This window comes from Berghia stephanieae, chromosome 1 (assembly GCF_034508935.2).
Source record: "Berghia stephanieae isolate SIO BIC M18660-M18661 chromosome 1, UCSD_Bste_1.3, whole genome shotgun sequence".
Lineage (NCBI taxonomy): Eukaryota > Metazoa > Mollusca > Gastropoda > Nudibranchia > Aeolidiidae > Berghia > Berghia stephanieae.
In genome coordinates this window covers 135,840,227-135,867,472 of record NC_088360.1, presented here as the reverse complement: position 1 = coordinate 135,867,472, position 27,246 = coordinate 135,840,227, and the positions used below count along the sequence as shown (strand labels likewise).

At 36.3% G+C, this 27,246-nt stretch overlaps 1 protein-coding gene across 1 annotated transcript; it reads left to right on the top strand.

The window, feature by feature from the left end:
* The first annotated feature begins 1,623 nt into the window (after positions 1 to 1,623).
* On the top strand, positions 1,624 to 27,065 carry LOC144963283 (protein KRI1 homolog). Its single transcript, XM_078897165.1, has 17 exons — positions 1,624 to 1,771; positions 3,242 to 3,294; positions 4,533 to 4,629; positions 5,549 to 5,636; positions 7,136 to 7,222; positions 8,826 to 8,919; positions 11,678 to 11,758; positions 12,195 to 12,295; positions 14,430 to 14,559; positions 15,992 to 16,090; positions 16,756 to 16,917; positions 17,403 to 17,508; positions 20,023 to 20,135; positions 21,122 to 21,230; positions 22,071 to 22,183; positions 23,835 to 24,001; positions 24,772 to 27,065. The coding sequence occupies exons 1-17, from the start codon at positions 1,654 to 1,656 to the stop codon at positions 25,700 to 25,702; spliced, it is 2,649 nt and encodes an 882-aa protein (XP_078753291.1). The 5' UTR covers positions 1,624 to 1,653; the 3' UTR covers positions 25,703 to 27,065.
* The last annotated feature ends 181 nt before the right edge of the window (positions 27,066 to 27,246 follow it).

Genomic DNA, 27,246 nt, shown 5'->3' with positions numbered 1-27,246 from the left:
ATAATTGCGTTCACCTGAATATGTAGGCTACACGTCGCCACATACCCAACCTAAAATCTCTTTTGTTTACGTTACGGCCAGCTGTCACACAAAACAATATTTTTGCGAAACACTTCACTCTTGATATAATATTTAACTTTCTAAATTGCATTACACAGTTCCTCTCCGCTTCCCCTCTTTTCACTTAATTAATTGCTCATAATGTGAAATTGAATGTAAGCTTCAATTTAATTACAAAAACAGATCAAATGAACGTTTAGGGTTTCCCCTTTATCAACAAAACAGGATGAACGAAACACCACATATGGATGAGATGATGTGGTAGTGGCGTTGTTGCCAACCTATGTTTTGTTTATTCATCTTAATTACGCCACTACCACATCATCTCATCCATCTGTGGTTTCATTCATCCTGTTTTGTTGATAAAGTTGAAACCCGAAACGTTCATTTGATCTGTTTTTGTAATTAAATTGAAGCTTACATTCAATTTCACATTATTATTTATTTCTTCGAGCTTCGAGCAGCAACATTTACATTACTTAATTAATTGCGCCCCTTTTAGAAATATCTATCATTCTATTTTAATGTGTGCTTCCTTACAAAGGAGTAACAATACTTTCTGTCAACCAATGTTTTGTTAATTCATCGTAACAACGCCACTACCACATTATCTCATTAATCTGTAGCGTTTCATTCATCCTGTTTTGTTGATAAAGGGGAAACCCGAAACGTTCATTTGATCTGTCTTGTAATGAAATTGAAGCTTACATTCAATTTCATATTATTTATTAACATTTAATATGGACACACTAAATGCAATTTTGTATAAATAAAATAAAATAAATATTTTTAAAAAAGAGGCTCGCCTTGTGGTGTGGTGTATCATTGGTGTTATAAGTAGAAAACGGTGGGGGCTGCCTGAAGCCTGGAATCGTGAAAATACTAACGAAAGGGTGAACATGGAGATGATTCGGATGGAACAATACAGACATTTGGCGTTTCGGGTAGGTACAAACCCTTCGTCAGCACAACAATAAACAAATTGACGTGGAAAACTAATAAAATAAAATGCTATAATGCATTAGAACTTGGTTTGTGACGGATGGAGGATGGTCTTTTAAAATTGCGTCAAAGCGTTGTGTATTTGACCAGGCACTTTATATACAGTTTCCCTACCCTAATACTAATAATTTAATGTGGATAATTACCTAGCTATGGCACGCGCGGGGGAGTGGGGGGGGGGGGGGGTTGATAAAATTATAAGAATAAGGATGATCTTATTATAAATTATATGAAATGGAAATTATGTAGTCTGTGGTTCAGCGACATCTATATATATATGAAGTCCTAGCTGTGGTTCCATTTGGCACGATGGGAGATACATGGAGGATATCGTTTTAGGTACAGTGAATGAAATTTTAAAATGTTTTTTTTTTTTTTTTTTTTGATTAACTTGCTCAAATTGACCAGTTTCGTCTAAAAAATTAAATAAACATTTCACCTTTGCCGGATTTTAAAAAATATGATATATTTTTTCCTCGTGACTACCAGTTTTTAGGCGATAGAGAAACATTACGAAATAAGGGAGATCAATCTCAATTGTTTTAGATACGGCTACTTTCGTTATCTCATTTTCTCGCTTCGAAATTCAACATGGACCTTCTGTCAGGATCTGACTCTGACTCTGAAAAGAAAGACGGTGGTTTTAAAATCAACAAAGCATACGCCAAATCATACGAAAGATTTCGTAAAAGAGAGGAGAAACAAAGATGTAAGTATTAATTGGCCATAGACCTCTGACTCTATCAGTCTCAAGTCTCAGTCAGTCTCTCTCTCTCTCTCTCTCAATCTTCAGCTTCAACAATCAAAACTCTCTCGCTTATCAGGCATTCATTCATTGTGAGAGCCAGCTGTGTTTCTACTATGCCAATTGTCTACTTAACACAACTGCTACTCGCTCTTCTTTTCGGTGTTTCAGTTTCCTCATACTCATCCTCAGCCTCAACACCACTTCAGAGACTTCGTCAAAATCAAAATCAGTGATCAACAATGAATGACTATGACAATGAGACTATGGACTCAAACTCAAATATGATATAGTGATAGAATAACATTCGACTTTCTAACAAAGGAAATACTTGTCCTCCTATTCAAAGCACTTGTCCAGCCAATCCTGGAATATGGAAACTCAATGTTGCAACCAAGTTCATTGTCATTGTGCCAAGAAGTTGAAGCTGTCCAAAGACGGGCCACAATAGTATTGTCTTCATTTAAACTTAAAGTAGTTAAAGACCTGCCATACCCAGAACATCTGAAGAAACTCAAACTTCCATGCCTTGAACATAGGAGGAAAAGGGGTGACATGATCGAATTATTCAAGTTTGTGCAAGAGACCAGCATTTCAGCTCAACAACCAAGGCTGTACCTGTACCAGGGGACACTCAGTGAAGTTAGAAACACAACAGACTTAGGACAAGAAGCAATTACTTTTTCAGTTAGAACAATTAATACATGGAATGATTTGCCAGAGAGAGAGAGAGAGAGTTGTGAATGCTGAAAGTGTAAGCGCTTTCAAAATTGAGTTGGACAGGAGTTGCCAACAAATTTATGATCTGCAGTGCAACCACACAGACTGAACTGAATTCATGAGAGAAAGATGAAATGGCAAAACTGAAAACTTTGGCTGAACCATCCACGTCAATTCAGTTCAATTCAATAACCAGAGACCTGCCAAACAATTCTAGTCCTACTTCTAATACTCCTGCAATTATTGGGAAATTTCTGATATTTTTTTTCTCATAGAAGTCACCATCAGCAGAAATTTCATATTCAGGCACTGATCCTCTATCCATTTTTCCTTTTGTATTAAGTTACTGTCTTCCTTTTAAATAAAAATTAATGAACTGAAATTACTTTAAAATGTTGTGAGCATGGTTTGATGTCTACAAAATAAAAAAGATTGCCTTTTAAGACAGATTGTTTTCCATTTTATTCAAAATTTGAATACTTTTCTATATGATTGGAATTCAAAGTCAAAAAAGAAAAACTGATTTAAAAAGTTTTGTTTGTCAAACAAACGAACTTGTTTAATAAGCCATTTCTGAAGTTTTTATTAATAGTATTAATAGCTTTGTTGTCCGACTTGATATGTCTTTGTTTTTATTTGTAAAAATGGATTGTCATTGTCCATTATTTTAGAGGGCTATTTATTTATTCAATTATTTTGAAAATCTCTTTTCAGTGGTTGATAAATATGGAGACCCCGATGCTTCTGACTCAGAAGAAGAAGAAATTGTAAGTAAATTAATGTGTATTAAATCCATGGAGGTCATTTAATTTCTCTCTTTGCTCCCCCCCCCCCCCTTCATTTAATTCATACAGACATTAAACACATTAACATTTATTATTTTTGTTACGGCAACCTGGGTAAATGATCTTATCTCTCCCATTCTCCCTCCTCCCCTGTCCAATTTCTTGTATTTTATGATTGATCCCAGCCATATTATAAAGTCATCAAAAATATGTTTTTACCAGCTGACTATAAAATACATTAAAAAAAAAATGGTGATTGAAAAGAACACATACATATCATGAGTCATTGCTGGAATCACCACCATAGTTGAACATCAATAGCTTATTTCTCTGGACTGATGTTCATTTGACCAAAATTATGACGTCATAATTACCATTACCTGTATAGGGGAAGTAATTTATTCTAACATATGCTCAATGCAGAAACAAATTAAAGGGTTTTTAAAAAAAACATTTTTTAATTATTACCAGAGGTCTCAATAATTTGATCTCGAGTACATATTGAGTGTGTCATTTGAATTAAGCTACTCATGACAAACAGGTGTGGAGGTTTGTGTCAGTCTGATGAGTCATAACAACTCATGACAGAGGTGTGGAAATGTGTGTCAGTCTGATGAGTCATAACAACTCATGACAGAGGTGTGGAAATGTGTGTCAGTCTGATGAGTCAAAACAACTCATGACAGACAGGTATGGAGATTTGTGTTGGTTCAGAGGTATAACAACTCATGACAGACAGGTATGGAGATTTGTGTCAATTTGATGAGGCATATCAACTCATGACAGACAAGTATGGAGATTTGTATTGGTTCAGAGGTATAACAACTCGTGACAAACAAGTATGGAGATTTGTGTTGGTTCAGAGGTATAACAACTCATGACAGACAAGTATGGAGATTTGTGTTGGTCTGATGAATCATAACAACTCAGGACAGTCTAAGGTCATTTGATTTTTATCACTTGGTAAATATAGCACACCAAATCTAAAACCATTGAGACTAGCTTAGCAAAATTTCATTGTACATCTATAAATTGATTTCATTGGCTTTTCTATTAATTATCCTGGTATTAGAATATTTCTTACTCTGACTTAGTGTTGAGAGTGTCTGTTGATTAAAAGATAAGATAAATCAATAAGTCAAAATGGATAATTCCCAAAGGAAATTGATTAATCGTATCACTATTTTTTATTATATTGGAAACTGTTATGTTAATTTCAGAGAACCACGCCAGCATTGGATAAAGAATGGTTAAGAGCATTCGCAGTTGTACGTTTTAATCAACCTCGACTGTATTCAGGAGAAAAGTTATTTAATGGTAAGAAAAAACAAACATAATGTACACGTTGAAACTGGTCAGAATGGTTTATTTTATTTTATTTTAAGACTTTGAGTGCAGGCTTTGCAGCTCTTCAATAAAACAAATTTGTTAACACATGACATTTTGGGGTCAAAGCCTGTCTTCAGCCAACAACAACAACAGCAACAACTAATATCATAATATGTTTTTGTTCAACACTTTCTACAACCCCCAACTTGTAGCAGCTTTGTTTTCGCTATCACTTATATCATACCATATCATATCAGTGACCATTTTGAATAGTTCAAAGCATGTTTTTTTCCTGTGTTACAGCATTTAATGAAATTCATTCTTGGCGACATCCTGAATTTTGCTCTTGATAGTTGGAATAAAAATGATTATGTATGGTATTAATTGCAGTGGCATAAAAAGGGAATTTATTTTTACTTGTTTAAAGTGATAGGAACAAAAAAAAATATAATTATAAATTATTATTTTTTTCAGTTTGTAAGTGAATAAAAGCCCATTCTATGCATTGTCATTGCTATCATTTTTCTATATCTATATAAAAAAAAAATTATATTGAAGAATTTTACTCGGAAGAAAGCCTAAAGTTATTTTCAGCCAGGGACAGCGTGGCTCAGTGGTGTGATATTTGCTTCGTACCTGAAAGGTACTGAGTTCGACTAAATGCCTCGTTGTGTGACCTTGAGTAAGTCACCTTACCCTAGCTCACTTTGCGGTGCTGCACTGCGGCTGATGCCTGGGTTATTCCAGTCTTCTTTTGGAATAGACTCTATAGACAAATTTCCCCTTGGGGATGAATAAAGGGAATTTTATTTTTATTTATTTTTTATTTTTGTGCTGTGATATAAGGTGTTTATTTTCCTTTGTGCTATAGAATTATATATAATTCAATTTTAATTTTTGTTTTCAGAGGAAGTAAAACCTATTCCAAAGAAAACTGAAGAAAAGAAATTCACATTGAAAGATCAGGAGAGAAAATTTCTCCTGGAAAAAGGAGGGTAAGGCTGACTTACTTTGAAATGGAGAGAATTTCAATCAAAACCAAATTTCAGATCTGAGCTTGAAAGTCAATTTTTGATTCTCTTGAGAGGGCAGCGTGGCTCAGCGGTACGGTCTTTGCTTCGTACCCGAAAAGTACAGAGATCACGATAACCCACTGCTGCGCTGTGTGGCCTTGAGCAAGCCACCTCGCCCTAGCTTAATTTACGGAACTGCACTGTGGCTGACACCTGGGTTATTCCAGTCTTCCCTCGGAATAGACCCTAGAGACAAATTTCCCCTATGGGATAAATAAAGGGAACTTTATTTTATTTTTTATTTTGTAATTTTAAAAATTTATGAAAGTTAATTGAAAACGTGAGGTAAAAGTGATCTCCTAGAAAGTTGAACATAGATATCCTTTTAAATGATTAAAAAATGTCTCAAATTTGTTATTTCATCTTGCTGATATGAAAATATTACAAAAAAGAAGAGAAACAAATGATATTAACATTTTTTCTTGTTGACAGATGGCTTTGACTGTTGTTCATTTACTGGTTTATTCTATCAATCTTTGTATTTACTTTTAGCCAGATCTTCTAATTAATCTACCCGTCCTTCCATCCACCCAAACCTTCAGTCAATCCATCAATTAATTTACGAGAAACATCCATCCCATCCATTATCTATTGGTCGTATGGAAAACAACAGAAATATAATATGATGTTTTTTACGTGATGTGACTAATTTGAGTTCTTGATTAGTGTGTATTCCAGTTGATCTTCGAGAATCGGGTAATTTGTTTAATATTTAAAGCTTTAAGGGAAATACATAACACCTTGGAGGCAAGCAATGGTTTAGAATGATGTCTAGTTGTCTGGGCATTTGCCATGAGATGCCATTGAATTTAGTATGTTATAAACCCTCAGCATATTTTCCAATCACCTGCTAAATGGGAAAAAAAAGTATCTTCATAAAGTCTTTTTACTGGAATTTAGCACTCAGAAAGGGGTCCGTCAATGTGTTTGCTTAAAAGTTCAGTAGATGTTTGCCTCCTGAATTGGCAACCCTGATGATAATTCACTGGAATGAAGCAATCAGTCACACATTGTCATGGGTGCAAGAGTGCCGGCTACAGCCGGCCTGCTGGCCGATTGGATTACTGAAAATAACGTCGCCGGCTTTTTGCGATTTGGATTTGATTGATTTTTTATCTTGTGTGGTTGCAAATTGTGTTTGACAAGTGATTGCAGTATTTTAAGCTTAAGTGTTTTGTATCATATCAATTGTGTCTTATATGGTATACCCTTCAATGATTATTAAATTTAGACTGTGTTTCAACATTAGTATTTCAAATGACGAGGTACGTCAGTGAATCTTACAGGCTTTTTCAGATTATATGTCTGGTTATAAGTAGACTTGCAGGCTTTTTGAGGTCCAGTTGCTTGCACCCATGCATTGTTAAAAAGGATTGTTAAGGATTTATTTAAGAAATCTATTTTTTCTCTTTTTTATCTAGTGTGATCAGCGATGAAGACGAAGAGGAAGTTAAACGACAAAAAGCAGGGCCAAGCTATTTTGAAGAACAAGAGGAAATTAAAAGAAGGTAAATATTAATGAATCTACATTGTAATTACGATTGTGGTATCCTTCTCATGGGATTGGCTTTAGGTATCATTGTGCAATGTAGAAAGATACAAATACAAAAGTAGTCCTTCAGAGCCATTGGGCCCATGGAGCCGGTGTTTATTCCGGTGTCTATAGCGTGAAACGGATAATAGTAATTGCTTGTTATCCTTTGGATAGGATGCTAGTCTATCGCAAAGTACTTTCCACCAAATCAAACAGATTCGGCTACCCATTCACTGCTGGGTGGACAGGGAGGGGGGTTAGAAAAAACCTTGACTAAAAAACTCTGGCGTCGATCTTGGTTCCTTTGCTTGTGAAGCGAGTGCTCTATCAACTGAGCTATCGGACCCCCACAGATACAAAAGTCGGCCTAAATTAATACATTCACCTGAGGCTTTTTTTTTTTTTATCACCATTTACTTTTGTGATAAAAGGGGAAACCCCAAAGTGTTCACCTTATTTTTCTGTGGCAATGAAATTGGAGCTTTAATTAAACTTCTTCATTATTTTTTTTTTTTATCATGTAGACAATACATAAATTATGGTAAACATTAATACAGGCTGGACTATGAGAAAGCAAGGTGAGTGTATCGATTTTAGAATCTTTTTTTATCATGTGGACAATACATAAATCATGGTAAACATTAATACAATACTGACTGGGAGAAAGCAAGGGGAGTATATCGATTTTAGAATTCTTTTTATTAGAGATGGCATCTACAGAGCTGCCAACCTACCGCCAAAAAAGCGGAATTATCCGCTTTTTCACATGATGGTCCGCTTTTCCGCTTTTTTCCTCATTTTGTCCGCTTTTTATTCAGCTGTCGGTCTCGGATTGGCTATTTAGTCAATTGTATATTGCGTGGCCCAAAAAAAATAATTTTACTCACTTCAATTCAAGTCATATTTTATGTGCTGTGCGATTACACTAATATCTGGTATCGATACCGTATATTCCAGAATATATTACTATATACCATTACTATTCCTGTGGTATCGAATATTTAATTTTATGTAGTTGAGTAATGATTGTAACTCAATACTCACATTTACCAATGAAATCAATGTGGAAAGTGAATCTTCCTCCTTTTCCTTAAATCTTCCTCTTTTTGGCAACCAATCTTCCTCTTTCTGTCAGGAGAGGTTGGCAGCTCTGCATCTAAAAAAACCTCCAAAAAAACAAAACAAACTTGAGCTTTTATATAGCACAATATCCACTGAACGTGCTCAAAGCGCTTTACAAAGGGTCATAACAGCAACAGGTAACATGTATAATGAGACATGTCACGTGTTAGGCGATATTACAAGTTTTTCAACAGAGACAACGCTGTTGACAACCAGGTACTCATTTTATACCTGAGTATGGTGAGAGAATATAAGTAAAGAGGCTTTTCCAAGGACTCAACTATGCGCCGAGCGAAGCTCGAACTCATGACTTTCCTACCTGAAAGCGAGTGTCATACCACTAGACCATATAGCCGCTAATTATTGCTCCATTTCACAGGTTAATGAAAATCAACCAATATCCGATTTTTACTCCCATGAAGCTGATTTATAAAAGTTTTTTGCTTTCTCCACAGTTTGAAGAAAGCTATAGGAAACTTCGAGGATGATGATGATGATGATAATGAAGACTCACTTTTGGTTGTGAAAAAGAAATCTGAGCAGGAGGAGGTATTTGATAGTATTTATATTTATTGTCAGATGAAAATTATGCATGTGAATTCAGGACGTACTCATGTCTTGATTGAAGTGACTATATTCCATTGGTTCAAGTGTTTGATTGCTTGGTTGATATGAAGAGAAGGGACCTGAACCAGTTATAATACAGTGATGATACTTTTCCGCGGATACGCGGAAATCCGCGGTTTTCTTTCCTTTCCTCGGTTTTCCTCCTCAGATCCTCGATCCGCGGATATTTCCTTCATTTCCTCCTTTTACTTTTTTTTTTTTTTATATAATAAATCTTTAAAAAATACCTCCTTTAAAAAAAAAAAAAATATATATATATATATAATTTCCTCCTTTTACTGGACTCCGGGCGTTTTAAAATTGAACGATCCAGCTGCGGGGCTTCATCGCCACTGCGCCACTGCGGAAGTGTTCATCGACCATGTTTATTCGTTCGATGTGGTAAGCTAAGTATCGAAGAATAAAACTAGCACGATATCGCTTCTTTTGGACATGCGAACTTTCCTACAGTAGTCGTGTAGTCAATAACTCGATTTCTGCTTATGAAGTCTAGTTACGATACCCATCCAGGAATTAAATTTCTTTCAAATTCAGCCAGAACGATCTCGCATTTCATTATCTTGTTTCACAGAACGGTATGGACTAGATAAATCTGGTCTAAAATCTAGATCTAGGCCTGGATTCTAATTCTTTTTGGATATTGTGACTGTTGTGTGTCCCCTTTTTGTTTTGTTTCATTCTATGAGGACGTGGGCTCTAGACTTAGACTGGATTCTAATTCTTTTTTTTAGATATCGTGACTTTGTAGTAAACTTTTAGAAACAATGAAGCCTTTAGGTAAAAGTGAAGTTAGCCGTGCCAGAGAGGTCGACTGTAAGGTAAAGAACAAATTTAGATTTGAGTGGCTTGAAACTGTTGTTAAAGTGACTTGTAAAAATGCCGGGGATGTGGACATCCAACTCATTGACAGCATTGTTAAAGTTGATGTTGCTGGTAAAGCATTGTGTACATATTGCAATGATGTTATCAGCTATGGGAGCAAAGGAAAAACTGCTCTGATTGATCATGTAAAATCAGGGAAGCATGTAGCTTTTGTTGATCACAGGAAGACCAATTACACTTTGGGCTCTCAATTCAAAAAACCAGAAACTGCCTTTTTTTCCATTATTTAAGAAACAAATTGTGAAAGCTGTTGGTGATGGTACTGAAGTGACTGATGTTACCTCTAAGAGCTCTAAAGTGACTGAAAGACTTATCCCAATAAATGATAGGACTGCTAATATGGAGGCTATGATCACAGTGAAATTGATCCTGTCCTGATAAGTTGCATTAAAAAATCTCGCAGCAAGTATCATGCTGAGTTGCAAAAACAGAAAGAGGAAAAAGAAAGAAAAAGACAAATGTTTGATCAAGCAGTTGTAAAGGCGGAAACAAAAAAGCAAGCAAAGGCAGTCCGGGAGGAGGCAATTAAAACAGCCTATAAGCTTCATATAAAGAAGCAATCCAAACAGGTTGGGCCTCCACCTAGAAAGAGGCCCAAAACACACTAGTACTCAAAAGAAGTCATCCTGCCTACTTTCCTGTGGTGCAAGAATGTTCTAGGTGAGTTTTCCGTTTTTCCGAGACTTTTCCTCCTTTTTGACTTTTTGTGAGTATCATCACTGATAATAGTATTAAAAATATTAGTTTTCTTTTATAATGTTTTTGTCAATGTTGTGGGGCTATGTGGTCTTGTGGTATGACATTTGCTTTTGGATCGGAAGGTCCTGAGTTCAAGCCTTGCTCGGCGTATAGTTCAGTCATTGGAAAAGGCTCTCTACTTTTTTCTCTCACCATACTCAGGTGTAAAATGAGTACCTGGCTGTTATCAGCGTTGTCCTGTTGGAAAAATTGTAATATCGCCTAACAGGCATCATGTCTCGTTCTACATGTTATGTGTTGCTGTTGGTCAGGGACCCCTTGTAAAGCGCTTTGAGCACGTTTAGTGGATATTGCGCTATATAAAAGCTCAAGTTTTTTTTGTTTTATTGAAGTGATTCCATTCCATGAGTTCAACTATTTGATTGTTTGGTTGATATGAAGAAGTTATAATAATAATAGTATTAAAAATATTAGATCTTTTATATATATAAATAAAATAAAATAAAATTCCCTTTATTCATCCCATAGCGGAAATTGTCTCTCGGGTCCATTCCAAGGGAAGACTGGAATAACCCAAGCATCAGCAGCAGCGTAGCGCTGCAAATTGAGCTAGGGCGAGGTGACTTGCTCAAGGCCACACAGTGTAGCAGCGGGTGATCGAATCAGTACCGTTTGGGTACGAAGCAAACACTGTACCGCTGAGCCACGCTATAATGTTATTGTCTATGTTTTACACACTTTTTTCATGTGGCTATGTGGTCTTGAGGTATGACATTCGCCTTCGGATCGGAGGGTCCTGGGTTTGAATTCTGCTCTGAGCAATGCATAGATGAATCTTTGGAAAAAGGCTCTTTACTCACATTCTCTCACCATACTCAGGTGTAAAATATAAAATAACCTGGCTGTTAACTATGTTGTATCTGTCGGAAAAAAAAAAATTAATATCACCTAACAGTCATCACGTCTCGTCTCGTCTTACATGTTAAATGTTACTTTTGTAGTGAAGTGCTTTGAGCACGTTTAATGGAAATTATGTTATGTGCTATATGCTATATAAATGGTCAATTTTTTTTTCTTTCCTCTCATTTGCCATCACCAGAAACAAGAAGAAAATGACTACATCGCTTGGTTGAAAGGTGAAAGACAAGAATTGGAAGACAAAGAAGCTTCTAAAGAGTTGGTAAGACTGGAGTCCATATGGATGGAATGTCAATTTAAAAAAAAAAAAAATTTTACCTTTTTAAATTGTTACATATATACAGTATTGCGCAAAGTTATGTGAGAAAGTAGTTCTTTCATTTCTAATCATCATTAAAAATTTTCTGAATTTTAAAACTTGTTAGATAAAAGCCTTTAGAGTGACATGTACATCTATACAGGTCTGACTTCTGAATCCATTTATGGGCCGAGTTGAACATTGTTGTAATGGACAATACTTTGCATCATTTTTTGAGATTTCCATTACAACAATGAGCCCATAAGGAATTGGGTTATCAGACCTGCATATTAGTGCACGCTGCGTTAGGGGTAATGTTTGAATGTTTCCTTCTTTATTCTATGATTAATAATTGAGAGAAATTTTCACATGTGTTGTATTTCCATTTTGTATTCACCAGGCCCCACTGAAAGCTTATTGGAGTAACCCAGACTTGACGCATAAAGAAAAAGTTTTAAGAGATTATATTCTCAATAACGGATACATGGACCAAGAGGGAAGGTGAGGGTTTTGGTCAGCATTGAGAAATTATATCTCTTTACCAACAAGTCTACAGACGAATGGGAAAGGTGTCATGGAAAGAGTAAAAATCAAACAGAATGGAATTGGATGAACTAAATATAAGAAAGAAAGTATTTCTGGTGACTGTAAAGCACTAAAAGCTGGCGTACATACGAGGCCACAACAGTCAGAAATCAATGCTTGAAGGAAAGATTAATGGAGAAAAGAGGGAGAGGGAGATAACGATAGAGCTGGTTGGGAAATATAAGAGAAATGACTGGGAGTTTGATGAAGGACTTCTCGGAGATGGCGCTAGACAGAGAATTGTGGAAGATCATAGCATCCATCCTCTATGCAAAGGAATCCCGAGCTCACCAACAGAGGCAAAATCGTCACATTCATTACAACGGTAGTCCTTGAGAGCCATAAGGCCCATGGAGCTGAAGTTTATTCCGGTTTCTATAGGATGAAACGGATAATAGAAATTGATTGCTACTCTTTGGACAGTTTGCTAGTCTTTCGCAAAGACTTTCTGCCAGATCGATTAGACCCAGCTACCGAATTACTGTTGGACAAGGGGGGTCAGAAATTTTTTTTTGGACTGCATCCGGGATCGATCTCGGTCTCTTTGCATGTGAAGCGAGTGCTCTACCAACTGAGCTATTGGGACCCTCCGTCGCAATAGAACCAGGATGAATCTTTATCGGGTCAATTTGGTTCATCAAACAATTTGAGGAGATTTGTCTTTGTTAGATTTATTAGAACTTCACACTCTGCAGTAGGGAATGCATTGATTACTTACTTACTTATCCAAACCAGCGACCACCTGAGCTCTAGCCCTTCGGTCTTGTGCCATGAATGCATTGCTAAACAAGATAATATTTAACACATTTATTGTATCATATAATATCAGTAATAGGGCTTTAAAATGGATCAAGGGTTCCTTAGATGCCCTTAAAACATAAGGAATAATATATTGGGCATTACACTTTGCATATTCTTTGAGGTAAAAATATTAACAAGGGAGAAACAGATAAAAGCTAAGAAAAAAAGAAAAAGAAGGAAGAAACAATTTTATTATTGACATATAAAAAATGTTCAATGATTTATGTGTTTTATAGCAAAAAGTTGTTGCTTTGAATTTGAGTAGAAAAAATATCGTTCTTTGTCTGTGATGAATGTTGCTTTTTTTCTGGAAAAAATCATGAAAAATGAATGGCAAAGAGAAAGTTAAAATGAATGCTGGACATTCAAACATATTTGTTTTTTTACTTATTTGAATTTCCTCAATTTTCTTTTGTCTTTCATTTCATCTACTTTGTGACAAAATTTGATTTAAAAAAACAAACACACCCGGAAAGCTTTTTTTCCGTACAAAAATTAGATATTTTGATTCAAGTTGCCCATGCATAGGATAATCAGTTTTCTATTTAATTCATAGGGATGATTCAAGTTGTCCACAGGATAATCAGTTGTCGATTTAATTCATAGGCATGATTCAAGTTGTCCACAGGATAATCGGTTGTCTATTTAATTCATAGGGATGATTCAAATTGTCCACAGGATAATCAGTTGTCTATTTAATTCATAGGGATGATTCAGATTGTCCACAGGATAATCAGTTTTCTATTTAATTCATAGGGATGATTCAAGTTGTCCACAGGATAATCAGTTGTCTATTTAATTCATAGGGATGATTCAAATTGTCCACAGGATAATCAGTTTTCTATTTAATTCATAGGGATGATTCAAGTTGTCCACAGGATAATCAGTTGTCTATTTAATTCATAGGCATGATTCAAGTTGTCCACAGGATAATCAGTTGTCTATTTATTGTGCGGCTATGTGGTCTTGTATGACTCTCGCTTTCGGATCAGAAGGTCCTGGGTTCGAGCCTCACTCAGCTCATAGTTGAGTCATTGGAAAAGGCTCTTTACTCACTGTACTCAGGTGTACAATGAGTACCTGGCCTTAACCAGCGTTGTTTCTGTCAGAAAAAATTATATTGCCTAACAGGCGTCATGTCCCGTCCTACATGTTAAGTGTTGCTGTTGGCCAGGGACCCCCTGTAAAATGCTTTGAGCACGTTTAGTGGATATTGCCCTATATAAAAGCTCAATTTTTTAATTCACAGGGATGAGAATTCATCAGAAGATGAGGATGACGATGACGTCGATTTTAGTGAAGATGAAGAATTCCTGGATAAGGCGGATGCTTATGAAAGGAATTACAATTTCCGTCATGAGGAACCAGGAGGTTGTGAGGTATGTTAAAATACTTGGATGGGATGTGATTTAGGATTTCTTAATTTTAAAGAGAGCATAATGTGGCAAAGAGGATAAGGCATGCTAAAGGTAAGTCGCCTTTGCAAGCACCGTAGCCAGACCCAAACGGAATAGAAAGAGACTCTGTTATATAGAGATAGAGACAGAGTGCCCTAATGGTTTAGTAGTCCTTCAGAGCCACCAGGCACATGGAGCCGGAGTTTTTCTCGGTTTCTATAGCGTGAAGCGGACAATAGCAATTGCTTGCTACCCTTTGGATAGGACGCTAGTCTATTGCAAAGTACTTCTGCCAGATCGAACAGACCCAGCTACCCAATCACTGCTGGGTGGACAGATGGGTCAGAAAAAATCTCGACTGCCCCCGGGATCGATCTCGGACCCTTTGCTTGTGACCCCCTCCCCCCCTCAGACTGCCCTACAGGTAGTTGTTAAGAAGTTAATGAAAGAAATAAAATCATGGATGTCAATACATTTCAACAATTTATTGATGAGATAATTTTTCACTCATTAATTCAACTCAGGGAAATAATGAAGAAATACAACACTCCAGGCTTGCTCGCTTTATGCTATGGATAGAAACAGATGTTGGTCTTAATATTAATACACAAATATCACTATGAAACTCTAAGGCAATGCCGATGACCTTCAGAGGACTGTGGAATTAGTTACCATCGTCCGAATCCAGCTTTGATCTACTTCAGGGGACTGCAAGAAGAAGGAATAAGGAATATAATGCTCTTCTGAACAATTCATAAAACAAAACAAATAGACTGGTCAATATGAATTACATGTTAGTTATTGAATGAGGAAAAATATCTTATTTCTGTGAATATTAGTGAGAAAAAATATTTTCGAGTGGTAACATTTGAAACATTGTTTGAATGAGTAGAATAATTTGTAGAAAACAGAATGACTTTTGCTTTAGAAATGCTGGGAAAGTGGAAGGGAGGGGAGGGGGGAGGGGGGAAACCAATGGTAAAGATGAAAAGCGAGGTGATTGGAACAAGTGAAATACATAATGTTTTACTCCTCTTTGGTGTTTCATAAACACATAAGATCGACAGTAAAAAAGAGCCAGTGACTTCTGTTTTCTGCCAGCTTCCGGACCTCACCCCAGGTCCAACCGAAGGATATCATCTCTCTTTCCACCGATCTTCTCCAAGTTTCCAGTGGTCTTCCCCGATTGCGACTACCCTGCGGTGTCCATCTGAGAGCTGTTTTCTGGATTGTTCCATCCTTCATTCGACAAACATGGCCAATCCATCTCCATCTTCTTGATTTGACTGTTTCAGAAAATAGATAATGTCAGGAAACATAAAATCCATCTTTACCATTGTTGTTATATCATCTACAAATTCTATGAATTCTTTTGTTTTTGAAGTTACCTAATGTCTACTTATCATTTCCTCAGATCAAGTCATATCCGAGAGTCATTGAAACTTCAGTCAGAGCTAAAGCGGAGAACAAGCGAGCAGAGAGAAGGAAAAAATTGGCTGAAAAGAAGCAAAGGGTAACTTTAATAAGTTCAAGTCTAAATTTGATGTCAATAGTAGCAGCCCATGAGAGACATAAGGTCCATGGAATCAGAGTTAATCCCTGTTTCTCTAGCATTAAACTGACAGTAACAGGTGCTTGCTACCCTTTCGATAGACCACAAGTTTATCACTAAGTAGTACCATCTGCTGGATCTAAGATACCCATCAAGTCAATCCCTGCTGGAGTAAATTGTTCAAAATGTCTTTTCAATGTGTATACCATTGATGTGCCCAATCAATGTCGCTCTCTCTCTCTCTCTCTGTCTCTCTCTCTCTCTCTCTCTCTCTCTCTCTCTCTCTCTCTCTCTCTCTCTCTCTCTCTCTCTCTCTCTCTCTCTCTCTCTCTCTCTCTCTCTCTCTCTCTCTCTCTCTCTCTCTCTCTCTCTCTCTCTCTCTGTCTCACTCTTTCTTTATCATTTAGCAACCATCTTTCTCTGCACCTTCAACCCTTCCCCTCCCCCCTCCCCTCTCACTCATTTACGGACACACAAACACGCTAACATACACAATGCAATTTCAGGATTGAGATGTTTCTGAAACAAATAAATGTATGAAATTGACACAAATATCAAAGGGGAACAATTCTGTATGAAAATGGGCATTAATTTTGAGTACCGTATTTTTCTATTGTAATCCACAGGAAAAAGAAGAGAGAATGGAGGAGATGAAGATGCTTCAAAGGTTACAAAGAGAAGAAAAGGAAGAGAAGCTCCAAAAGTTGCAGGAGTTGTCCGACAATCCAGACATTATCAAATATTTGGAAACTGATTTTGATCCCGATGAACACGACAAACTGATGAAGGTGGAATTTTTATCTTTGATTCTGAAACAGAATTAAGTCAAAAAAATATTGTATTGATTGTGTCCAGCTTTGCAGTCTAGTGGTATACATTGGTTTGGCCATGTTTCTTGCAAGAACATGCATTTATGTCTTTATTGTTTTATGTTTTTGGCTGAAGAAGGGTTCAGAGCCCGAAACGTTCCGTGTTTGGTATTTTGTTCTATGTTGAAGCAGTTATAATCGTTTTTGTTTATTACTAGATATTTTGTTTACTGCCTTGCCTTGAGCCGATCTGTGAATATTGCTGGTGTGTTTAGGACCATTTTTGTATTCATTTCCTTCTATTTCTTTAATTTTATCTTTTTTTTTTTTTTTTTTACAGAAACACTATAATGAATTTATATCTTAATTTTTTGTGTGTTTTTTTTCTTCTTGTTATTACAGAAACACTATAATGAATTTATATCTTAATTTTTTGTGTGTTTTTTTTCTTCTTGTTATTTCAGAAACACTACGATGATGACTACTATCAGAATGAAAATGACGATGATGAGAAACCAGTTTTTGAGGCTGATGAGGACATGGATGATAAACCATATGGAGATGCCACAGGTCCTAATTTACCATATTACTTTATTAATCACCGTTTTTTATTTTCTATTTATCCAGAAAGTTGGGAAAGAAAATATGAGCAATGACCAAACAATTCTTATCAGTAAAGAGTTTAATTTAAAAGACATCAATTAATAAAGTTCTCTCACTGTGATTTGCTTTTAAAAGACGCCTCTTATAATTTCCAGAGTTATGTCCCTTGCTCCAAATAGGTATGGAAAACCTAAATTTAGATTATATAATTGTTGTCTTTAAGTTGCATTCAATAGGTAGAACTTTTTTTTCTGATTAAAATGGTATAAAAATTATTAAAATTGGTTTAAATTTTAAAAAGATATGTTATTTCGAAATTTATAGAAAATCGCCCAAATTTGGGCTGCTTTGAAAGCAACCTTTTGTCTGTTTTCAAAATGCCGTATTTCATAAATTAACTTTCTAACAATACACATCTTTTTATAAACAATATGTGTATTTTTTTCCTGAGCTCAACTCTAAGTAAAATAGAAATAATTTGCCCCCAAAGTAGCTGGAAAAGCCAAAATTGTCAATTTCAACGCGAAGTTACGAAATATCAGCGATTGTGCCCCTTGCCTGAGCCGGCGTATGAGTGAAGTGAATACGGCAAATGTTGTAGTTTCGTTTTCAGTTGGCTGGTGAATGCAAAGCTATAAATCTTGCTTTCGTATACATCATTTTAAAGCTGAGATTTTAAACTTTCTTTTGATACCAGAATCGTCCAAATTTTCAAATTTTTCTTAATTTTTTAATCAATTTTTATCAAGTTTTTAACTTGAAACTTCAAACTTTGAAAAAAATAATAAAAATGCGAATCTGGTATCGGATGAAAGCTTGTTCAATTTTCTTTCTGATGCAACCATCGACGTTACTATTAATAGTGCTGATGCGATCAGCCAAGCGGAGAGAAAAGACGACCGTCAGTTACAGTGTTTGAGTAGCGGAGCGCCGGTTCCAAAATCGGAGTTGACTCCTCTTCTTCAACTCAAAGCCATGAAATAACGGCAACTCCTATGAAAAAAGCATAAACATATTTTAAAAGATGAAGATTTGAGATTTAATTTGATACCAAACACATTTTATTTAACGGACTGAAAATGCGAAAAAGAGAGTGACGATTTGAGTTGAGATTCTCGGTTTGCCAATAAAGCCATGACTCGATAAGAGGGTTTGCTGTACCTACTCCAAAGTATGAAGACTGTTATTTACTTATCTACTTGATACAAAATATTCACACTTTCCTCAAACTATTTGTAATTAAATTGCAGAGATGCCAACTATAACGAAAATTGCGAATCGTTTACGTAAAAATAAAATAAAATAAAAATAAAATTCCCTTTATTCGTCGCATGAGGGAAATTTGTCTCTAGGGTCTTTTCCAAGGGAAGATTGGAATAACCCAGGCGTCAGCCGCTGTGCAGCGCCACAAATTGAGCTAGAGCGAGGTGACTTGCTCAAGGTCACAGTGCTTCGGCGAGCGATCGAACTCGCTACTTTTCAGGTACGAAGCTAAGACTGTACCGCTGAGCTACGCTGGCCCCTGGTGCCATATGAAAGATATGAAAATCTTTGAAAATTACCTATTTTTATCAAGCCACCGTTTTTCTCGCATTAATTTGCGGTTAAGAATATTTATACAGGCTTGCCAATTTTCCGTATGTTTACAGAATTCAGTACGTAATAAACCCTCAGTATATCTTCCAATCACCTGATAAACGAAAGAAAGGTAGTTACATAATGTCTTTTTACAGGAGTTGAGTGCTCAGAAAAGAGGTCTGTCATCATGTTTGTGTTAAAGTTCAGTCAATTTTTTGCCTGCTGAATTGGCAACTCTGTTTATACTTCTACCATGACATTGTGATCGGACTTTTTGAAAAAAAATTTAAAAAATAGAGCTTTTATATAGCGCAATATCCACTAAACGTGCTCAAAGCGACAAGGGGTCCTCGACCAACAGCAACACGTAACATGTTGAACGAAACATGACGCCTGTTAGGCGATATTTCAAATTTTTTCTGACAGAGACAATGATGTCAACGACCAGGTACACTTTACATTTTGTACTTGAGTACAGTGAGAGAATGTGAGTAAAGAGCCTTTTCCAAGGACTCAACTATGCGCTGAGCAAAGCTCGAATCCAGGACCTTCCAAATCGAAAGTGAGTATCATACCACAAGACCGCATAGCCACACAGTCAGTGATTGGTGTGTTCAGTTTTTACTCATGAAATGAGGACTGCATTGGATTACACGTTTTGTTGTGGAAAAAATTGCACATTTGTTTTCCTCCCAAACGACACATTTATTTCTGATTCTTGGGGTTGGCAACTCTGCAGATTGTGACATACCTGTGAATTGTGCGGCTGTGTTGTCTTGTGTTATGACCCTCGCTTTTGGATCGGAAGGTCCTGGGTTTGAGCCTCGCTTGGCGCATAGTTGAGTCCTTGGAAAAAAGCAAAAAAACAAAACAAAATTGTAGCGTTGTCGTTTTCTATTTCAGATGACTGGTGGCACGAACGGGAACAAGCTCAGGGAAATGAGGAGGAAATGGAGGTGGAGGAGGGGGGAGACGAGGAGGAGGAGGAACTTTATGCTGATGACCCTGGATTTGTTGTAAGCCATGTTTATTTATTTTGATTGTACTGATATCTGAACACAATCATGCGCTTGATTCAGAGCTGTCTACTTGAAATTTCAGAAATTTGTAGTTTTCATGGGAAAAAAGAAAAGTTAACATAGAAATAGCTTTACAAATTATAATTTACCCTCAAAATGATCAAAAAATACTCCTAAATATAGGTTCTCTGGAATGGCATATTCCTTTTCAATAAGATTTATTGTGTCAAAGATACATTTCAAGCTCTGCAGAGGAACAAAAAAATTCGTATTTCTACGAATTTTTCGGAGTGCTCGGCAGGTCTGTTGTTTAACATTGTTGTAATGAACAATCTGTTTCACCCAGGACCTTCCGATCCGAAATCGAATGTCATACCACTAGATCACATAGCCGCACTTAATTATTGACTACTCTTAGTATAGAGTTGGTTTTAGCCATATGTGATTGTGCAGGATTTTTTTCTTTTTGAAAAGTTAGCCATTGATAGATTTATATTCTCTGATTCTATTTTTCAGAACTCCTACATCCTAAAATTTCTCTATGTGACTTTAACGATTATTATGAACCAGTAAAGTATTAGTCCTTCAGAGCCATTGGGCTCACAGAGCCAGGTGTCTATCCTACTTTCTACAGCGAGAAATGGACAATAGCAATTACTTGCTACCCTTTAGATTGGATGTCTATCATAAAGTACTTTCCACCAGATCTAACAGACCCAGCTACCCAATCACAGACCCAGCTACCCAATCACTGCTGGATCTACAGGGGGAATCAGAAAAAAAAATCCTAACTTTGTTCAGATTCGATCACATTCCTTTGCATGTGAGACGATTACTCTACCAACGGTGCTATTTGGGACCTCATATCAGAACTTGAGCTTGAGCTTTTTTTATGTAGCGCAATTTCCACTAAACGTGCTCAAAGCGCTTTACAACCAGTAATGTCTATGATTTGTAATGATTTGTCTTGATTATTTTTCCAGATGGATGCAGATTATGATCCCAATACAGTGGCTCCTAAAAAATCCAAGAAAGAAAAGAAAAAGGCAAAGAAAACAAAAAAACAACCCGATAAACCACTTTTTGATCCCAGTAAGTTTTCATTGCTTCCTTTTACTCATTCCACCCTAACCCTCTCTACCTCTGTGCTGTCCCCTCTCCTGAGAGATTTCTTGTGCTTTTCAACGATTAAAATTTGAGCTTTTATATAGCGCAATATCCACTAAATTTGCTCAAAGCGCTTAACAAGGGGTCTCTGGCCAACAGCAATGCTAAACAAGACATGACACCTGTTAGGCGATATTACAATTTTTTCAGACATAGACAATGCTGTTAATGGCCAGGTACTCATTTTACACCTGAGTATGGTTAGATAATGTGGGTAAAGAGCCTTTTTCAAGGACTCAACTATACGCCGGTCGAAGTTCGAACCCAGGACCTTTCGATCCGAAAGCATGTGTCATATCACAAGACCACATAGCCACAACATTGAAGAACAAATATACTCAGTTGCTTAATCAAATAGAAAATTAGAATATTTATAATTTTACTGCAGTCTAACTTCTACGTCATGGCACAAGACTGAAGGTGGTCGTTAGTTCGGATAAGTAAGAAAAACTGACTGACATAATCCCTCAGAGCCATAAGTCCCATGGAGCCAGAGTTAAACCCAGTTTCCGTTACATTAAATGGACAGTCACAATTGTAGCAATTGCTTGCTACCTTCTGGGTAGGATACTAGTCTATTACAATGTACTTTTCATCAGATCTAATGCTACTGGAATATCAGAGGGATAAGACAACAAAGCCCCGTCTACATTTGGGCTGAAACCAGTTCCCTTGTTTGTGAGTTGAGTGCTCTACAAACTGAGCCATTGTGACCTTCAAACATGAAATATTTAACATTCAATATCTTCTTTCCCCTCCATTCAGCCACAAAGACATTTGACGAGTACTTGGACGAATACCTGAAGGATAAAATCAACCGACTGCCTTTTACATACAGAGAAGTGGTTCCCAATGATTTTGGTCTCTCCACAGATGAAGTAAGCTTTTATTTTTTCTCTCCCTTGAATTTTAAAAAATATAATAAAAAGATAAAATTCCCTTTTTTCATCCCCAAGGGGAAATTTGTCTTTAGGGTCTATTCCAAGGGGGGACTGGAATAACCCAGGCATCAGCCGCAGAGCAGTGCCACAAAGTGAGCTAGGGTGAGGTGACTTGCTCAAGGCCACACAACGCAGCAGCGGGTGATTGAACTCGGTACCTTCCGGGTAGGAAGCAAAGACCGTACCACTGAGCCACGCTGCCCCCAAATTGCCTGTGAATATAATTGTCTCCCCTTATAGTCGCTGACCATAATTTATACAGTACTTGCTGGGTTCTAGTACAGCTCTTGGGAGAATCCAAAAAGGGTGCTAGAATCCGAGCGTGCAGTCACCTGATGCTCATGGAAGGTTATGACTCATTACACAGATGAAATTCAAACACCCATCTCCAGTGTGTTGCATTGCAGAGTGTACTGGAATTTAGTGTTATAGACAGTATGTGCTTGGCTAAGACGCTCACGGCATTGCCATCCAGAAGTATAATGACCAACACACAAAACTTTGTGCAGTCTTGGTCATTTATAGTCTGGTTAAAACAGTTTAGTGAGATCATAAACGCGGATGGCAAAAAGCAATAACAAGGACCAGAGTGACGTCGACTTCATTCTATCTATAGAATCCAGTGAGTACTGTATTGCTCGATTTCTAAATTAGATTTGGCGCTAAACAGCTGAATTACTGGTACTGATAATACAAGTTGTATTCTATGCAAAAGACAAAATGAGCATGAATGATGAAATATTTTTATACTAAACTTATTTCCTGTTTCATGCATGAGCATTTATATAGTGCATTATCCACTTAACATGCTCAAAGCACTTTATAAGGATACCAAGCCAGCAGCAACACTTAGTATGTAGGATGAGACAGGAAATGCCTTCTAAACATAATTAGATTTAAAAAAAAACTTAGATAACACTCTTAACGGCCAGGTACCTGAGTACTGTGGGAAAATGTGGGTAAAGAACCTTTTCCAAAGACTCAACTATGCGCCAATCACTCAGAGCAGGACTTGAACCAGTCCAAAGGATAGTGTCATATCACAAGACCACATGGCTGTACTCACTATGCCTTTTTTCAAGGGTCAATCTCATCCAACATGTCAGGCATTTCAAGATGTCAGTTTGGTCTTAAATCTCTCTTAGGCTGAAAACGTGCAAGGAATTCTGATTCAATGATTTGTGTCAATGCATGAAATAATCAGTCGGAAGGTGAAAATTTTGGATTTGCATGTTTTTGCATTTTCTGAAAGAATATGCTCCCCAGAGCATTTTATTCTTTTTTTTAAAAAGTAAATCAGGTGATTTTTCATGAAGTTATGGTCAGGTGTATGGGGAAGGTATCCAGCAACTTTTCTCAAATTTCATACTTTTTCAACTTGACTAGCTGTAAAAAATATTTAGAAGAGAAATTAAGCTTTGATATTTCCTGAAGATTTAATCATTTACGACAAGAACTCATTTTTGATAAAGATTGAGCTTCTAACTAAACTTGGCAATATTTCAGTTCAAATCTTTTCACCATCCGACTGATTATGTCCTTCACTGTAACATTTAATAAGTCAAATTTCCTTTTCTTTTTCAATCAGATTTTATCAGCTCCAGACAAGGAACTCAATGCTTGGGTTTCTGTGAAAAGGATGAGTCAGTATCGTACCAATGACAGCGAGATGTATGACCTCAAGAAATATCAACGCAAGGCCAAAAACCAGTACAAAAAATATCAAGTGATTCCATCGCTTGGTCCAAAACAAAGGTAGGGGATTACAACAGTATAAAATCATTTACATTTTCATTCAAGTGCGATATTAATTGTTTGCAGCTACAAACCACATTTTTAACACACTATGTGATGCTAGATGGTTTACAAAATTTATGAAGCATTTGTTATTGATGAGAAAATCTTCAATTGGATTGAACTTTCAATGATTTTAGATAAAGCAACTGTTAGCAATAATCCCATAAAAGTGTTGCATGGCAAAGATGTTTGATTTAACTCTCTCCTTACCGACAATTCTTGAAACTTTTACTAAAATCTCATACCTACCCAATACATAAATTGAATTTTTAAACTCAAATTTAAGTGCACAAAACAGTGTTAAGTTCTTGTAAATATAACAACACCTTTTCTTTAAATATTGTGATTTAAAAAACAAATCTAAGTCAGAAACAATGTTGGTTGTATCGTAATGAATGTGATGATTTTCCTGTGGTTGGTAAGGAGAGGGTTAATGTCATAGTATTGTTGCCAATGTAAAGCGCATACAGCATGAAATTGTCATGCTTATGCACTGTAGAAATACTCTGTATTAAGATTATTGTGTGGTAGATATTGATCTCTTATTGTACTCAATTAAGGAAAATTAAATTTTGAATTTGAAAACCAGAGTAAAGTTTAGGTGGAAGATTTAAAGCAGTCATATTGATTTCAATCTTTTTTTTCTTTCTTCAAAATTTGCAATTTTTCATTTTTTCATTTGCTTTCTCTGACTACACTCTTTAATCATATTATTATTTTGATTGCAGAGTTCAGGAAACCAGTGACATTACAAGGCCAAAAACGCCCAAAAAGAAGAAGGAAAAGAAAGACAAAAGAAGTGGAACTGAAGATACCATTGCGAAAAATGAAATAGAAGACTCGGATGCAACACAAAAGCAAGAAAAAAAGAAAAAGAAAAAGAAACAACTGGAAAGTATTTTAAAAACAGAACCGGAAGATTCAACACAAGACACCAGCAAATCAGAGAAGAAGAAGAAGAAGAAAGAGGAAAAGAAAATGAAACAAATGGAAAGTATTTTAAAAACGGAACCAGAAGATTTAATACAAGACACCAGCAAATCAGAGAAGAAGAAGAAGAAGAAGAAGAAGAAAGATAAAAAGAAAGAGAAACATGAGGCAGCTGTAGTAAAAAATGACGAAGGCAATGCCAGCCCAACAAAATTAATCAAGAAGAAAAAGAAAAAGGAACAACTGCATAACGGATTTGGGGGAGATGTTGTGAGAAAAGATCTAGAAAATTCAATATCTAATGCAGTTGCATCGTCAGATCCTTCTCAGAAAACAAAAAGTAATAAAAAGGCCAGAAAAAGAAAACACGATGATTTGGAAGCATGGACAGATTCCTTATTGGATGTAGGACATGAAGAAAAATCTAAGAAGAAAATTAAATTGGAAGAAAGTGAGCTGATTGACGGGAAAAAGAAAAAGAAATCAAAGAAATTGAAAAACTTTGGGGCCAGTGGGACCGTTGAGCACAAAAATAAAAAATACAGGAAAAACTTCAGTGACTTACGCGTAGACGTGTCCGACTCCACCGATGTTCGTCCTTCTGGGACCGATAAGAAAGAGGTGAATCGCAATTTGAGAATGGTGATGTCCAAATCTAGATTGAGTTCCTATGGATTGAAGAAAGGAGGAAAAAAGAAGAAGAAAGACGATCAACAAGAACAAGATTAAATTTTACAAAAATATCTGTAACTTTTTCAACATTGTTATCATCGATCAGTGTCGATGACAATTCAGATACAAAATATCACAAATGGCAATCCTTGTCCTCTGAAAACAGTTTTACAGTGGATATAACCTGAATGTGTTGCAAGCTCTGCAAAACCCTTAAAAACAAACAAAACTCCCAGCTAAAATCTCCATTTTTATATTTATCTATTATGTGGTTACTTTCACACTTGAATTTGTCAATGTTTACTTTGTGATCTCATTCTACTCAGGTGTAAGTGGGTAAACAAAAATGATGTGAAAGGTATACATCTACAATGAGTGTCTTGATGCTCCCAAGGACAGAACTGGTTTATATTTAGATTGGATTCAGGTTATTTTATCATATACCATAAAATTATATTGGCTGCTGAAAGTGACATATTCTGTCCTTCATGGAAGGAAAAAAAGATTATTACAAAATGTCCCTTTGATTGTCTATTCAAAGAATGAATCAACATTGTCAATAACCATGTGGTATATATATGAATCAATATTGTCAATTACCATGTGGTATATATCCCTTTGATTGTCTATTCAAAGAATGAATCAACATTGTCAATTACCATGTGGTATATATCCCTTTGATTGTCTATTCAAAGAATGAATCAACATTGTCAATTACCATGTGGTATTTATCCCTTTGATTGTCTATTCAAAGAATGAATCAACATTGTCAATTACCATGTGGTATTTATCCCTTTGATTGTCTATTCAAAGAATGAATCAACATTGTCAATTACCATGTGGTATTTGCTGTTATAAAAAGTGAATAAATGAAACGGATGACGTCATGCAGTGACATCATATCACTCATGGACTACAATAAGTTTTGTTGTGATTTTTTAAATGTAGTCCTTCAGAGCCATTAGGCCCATGGAGCCGGAGTTTATCCCATTTTCTATAGCATGAAACGGACAATAGCAATTGCTTGCTACCCTTGGGATAGGATGCTAGTCTAAAATAAAATTCCCTTTATTCTTCCCAAAAGGGGAAATTTTTCTCAAGGGTCTATTCCAAGGGAAAACTGGAAAACTCAGGCGTCATCTGCAGTGCAATGACTTACTCAAGGCTACACAGCACAGCGACGGGTGATCGAACTCAGTACATTTCGGATACGAAACATAGCCCGTACCGCTGAGCCACGCTTCCCGTATCTCACAGTACCTTCCACCAGATTTCTGCCGTACAGCGACAAAACCCCGTATCTTCGAAATTGGGTCAAACAGACATTTTTATATCAATGTGATCAGAATGACACCCTGCATCTACTCACAAAATATTAAAAGTCAGTTCTTAAAAATAAAAAAGTTTTAAAAATTTAAAACACTGTATGTTGCCATTTCTATCAGCTGATGCAGCGAAAAAACCTGTATGTCATGTTATACGGGGTTCTGTCTGTCGTTGTATTGCCTTAATGCAATGACAAAACCCATTATAATGGGGTTATAGAGGGTTTCTGACCGTTGCAGCGTCTTGACAGCGTGTCATAATAGAATATTAGTCGT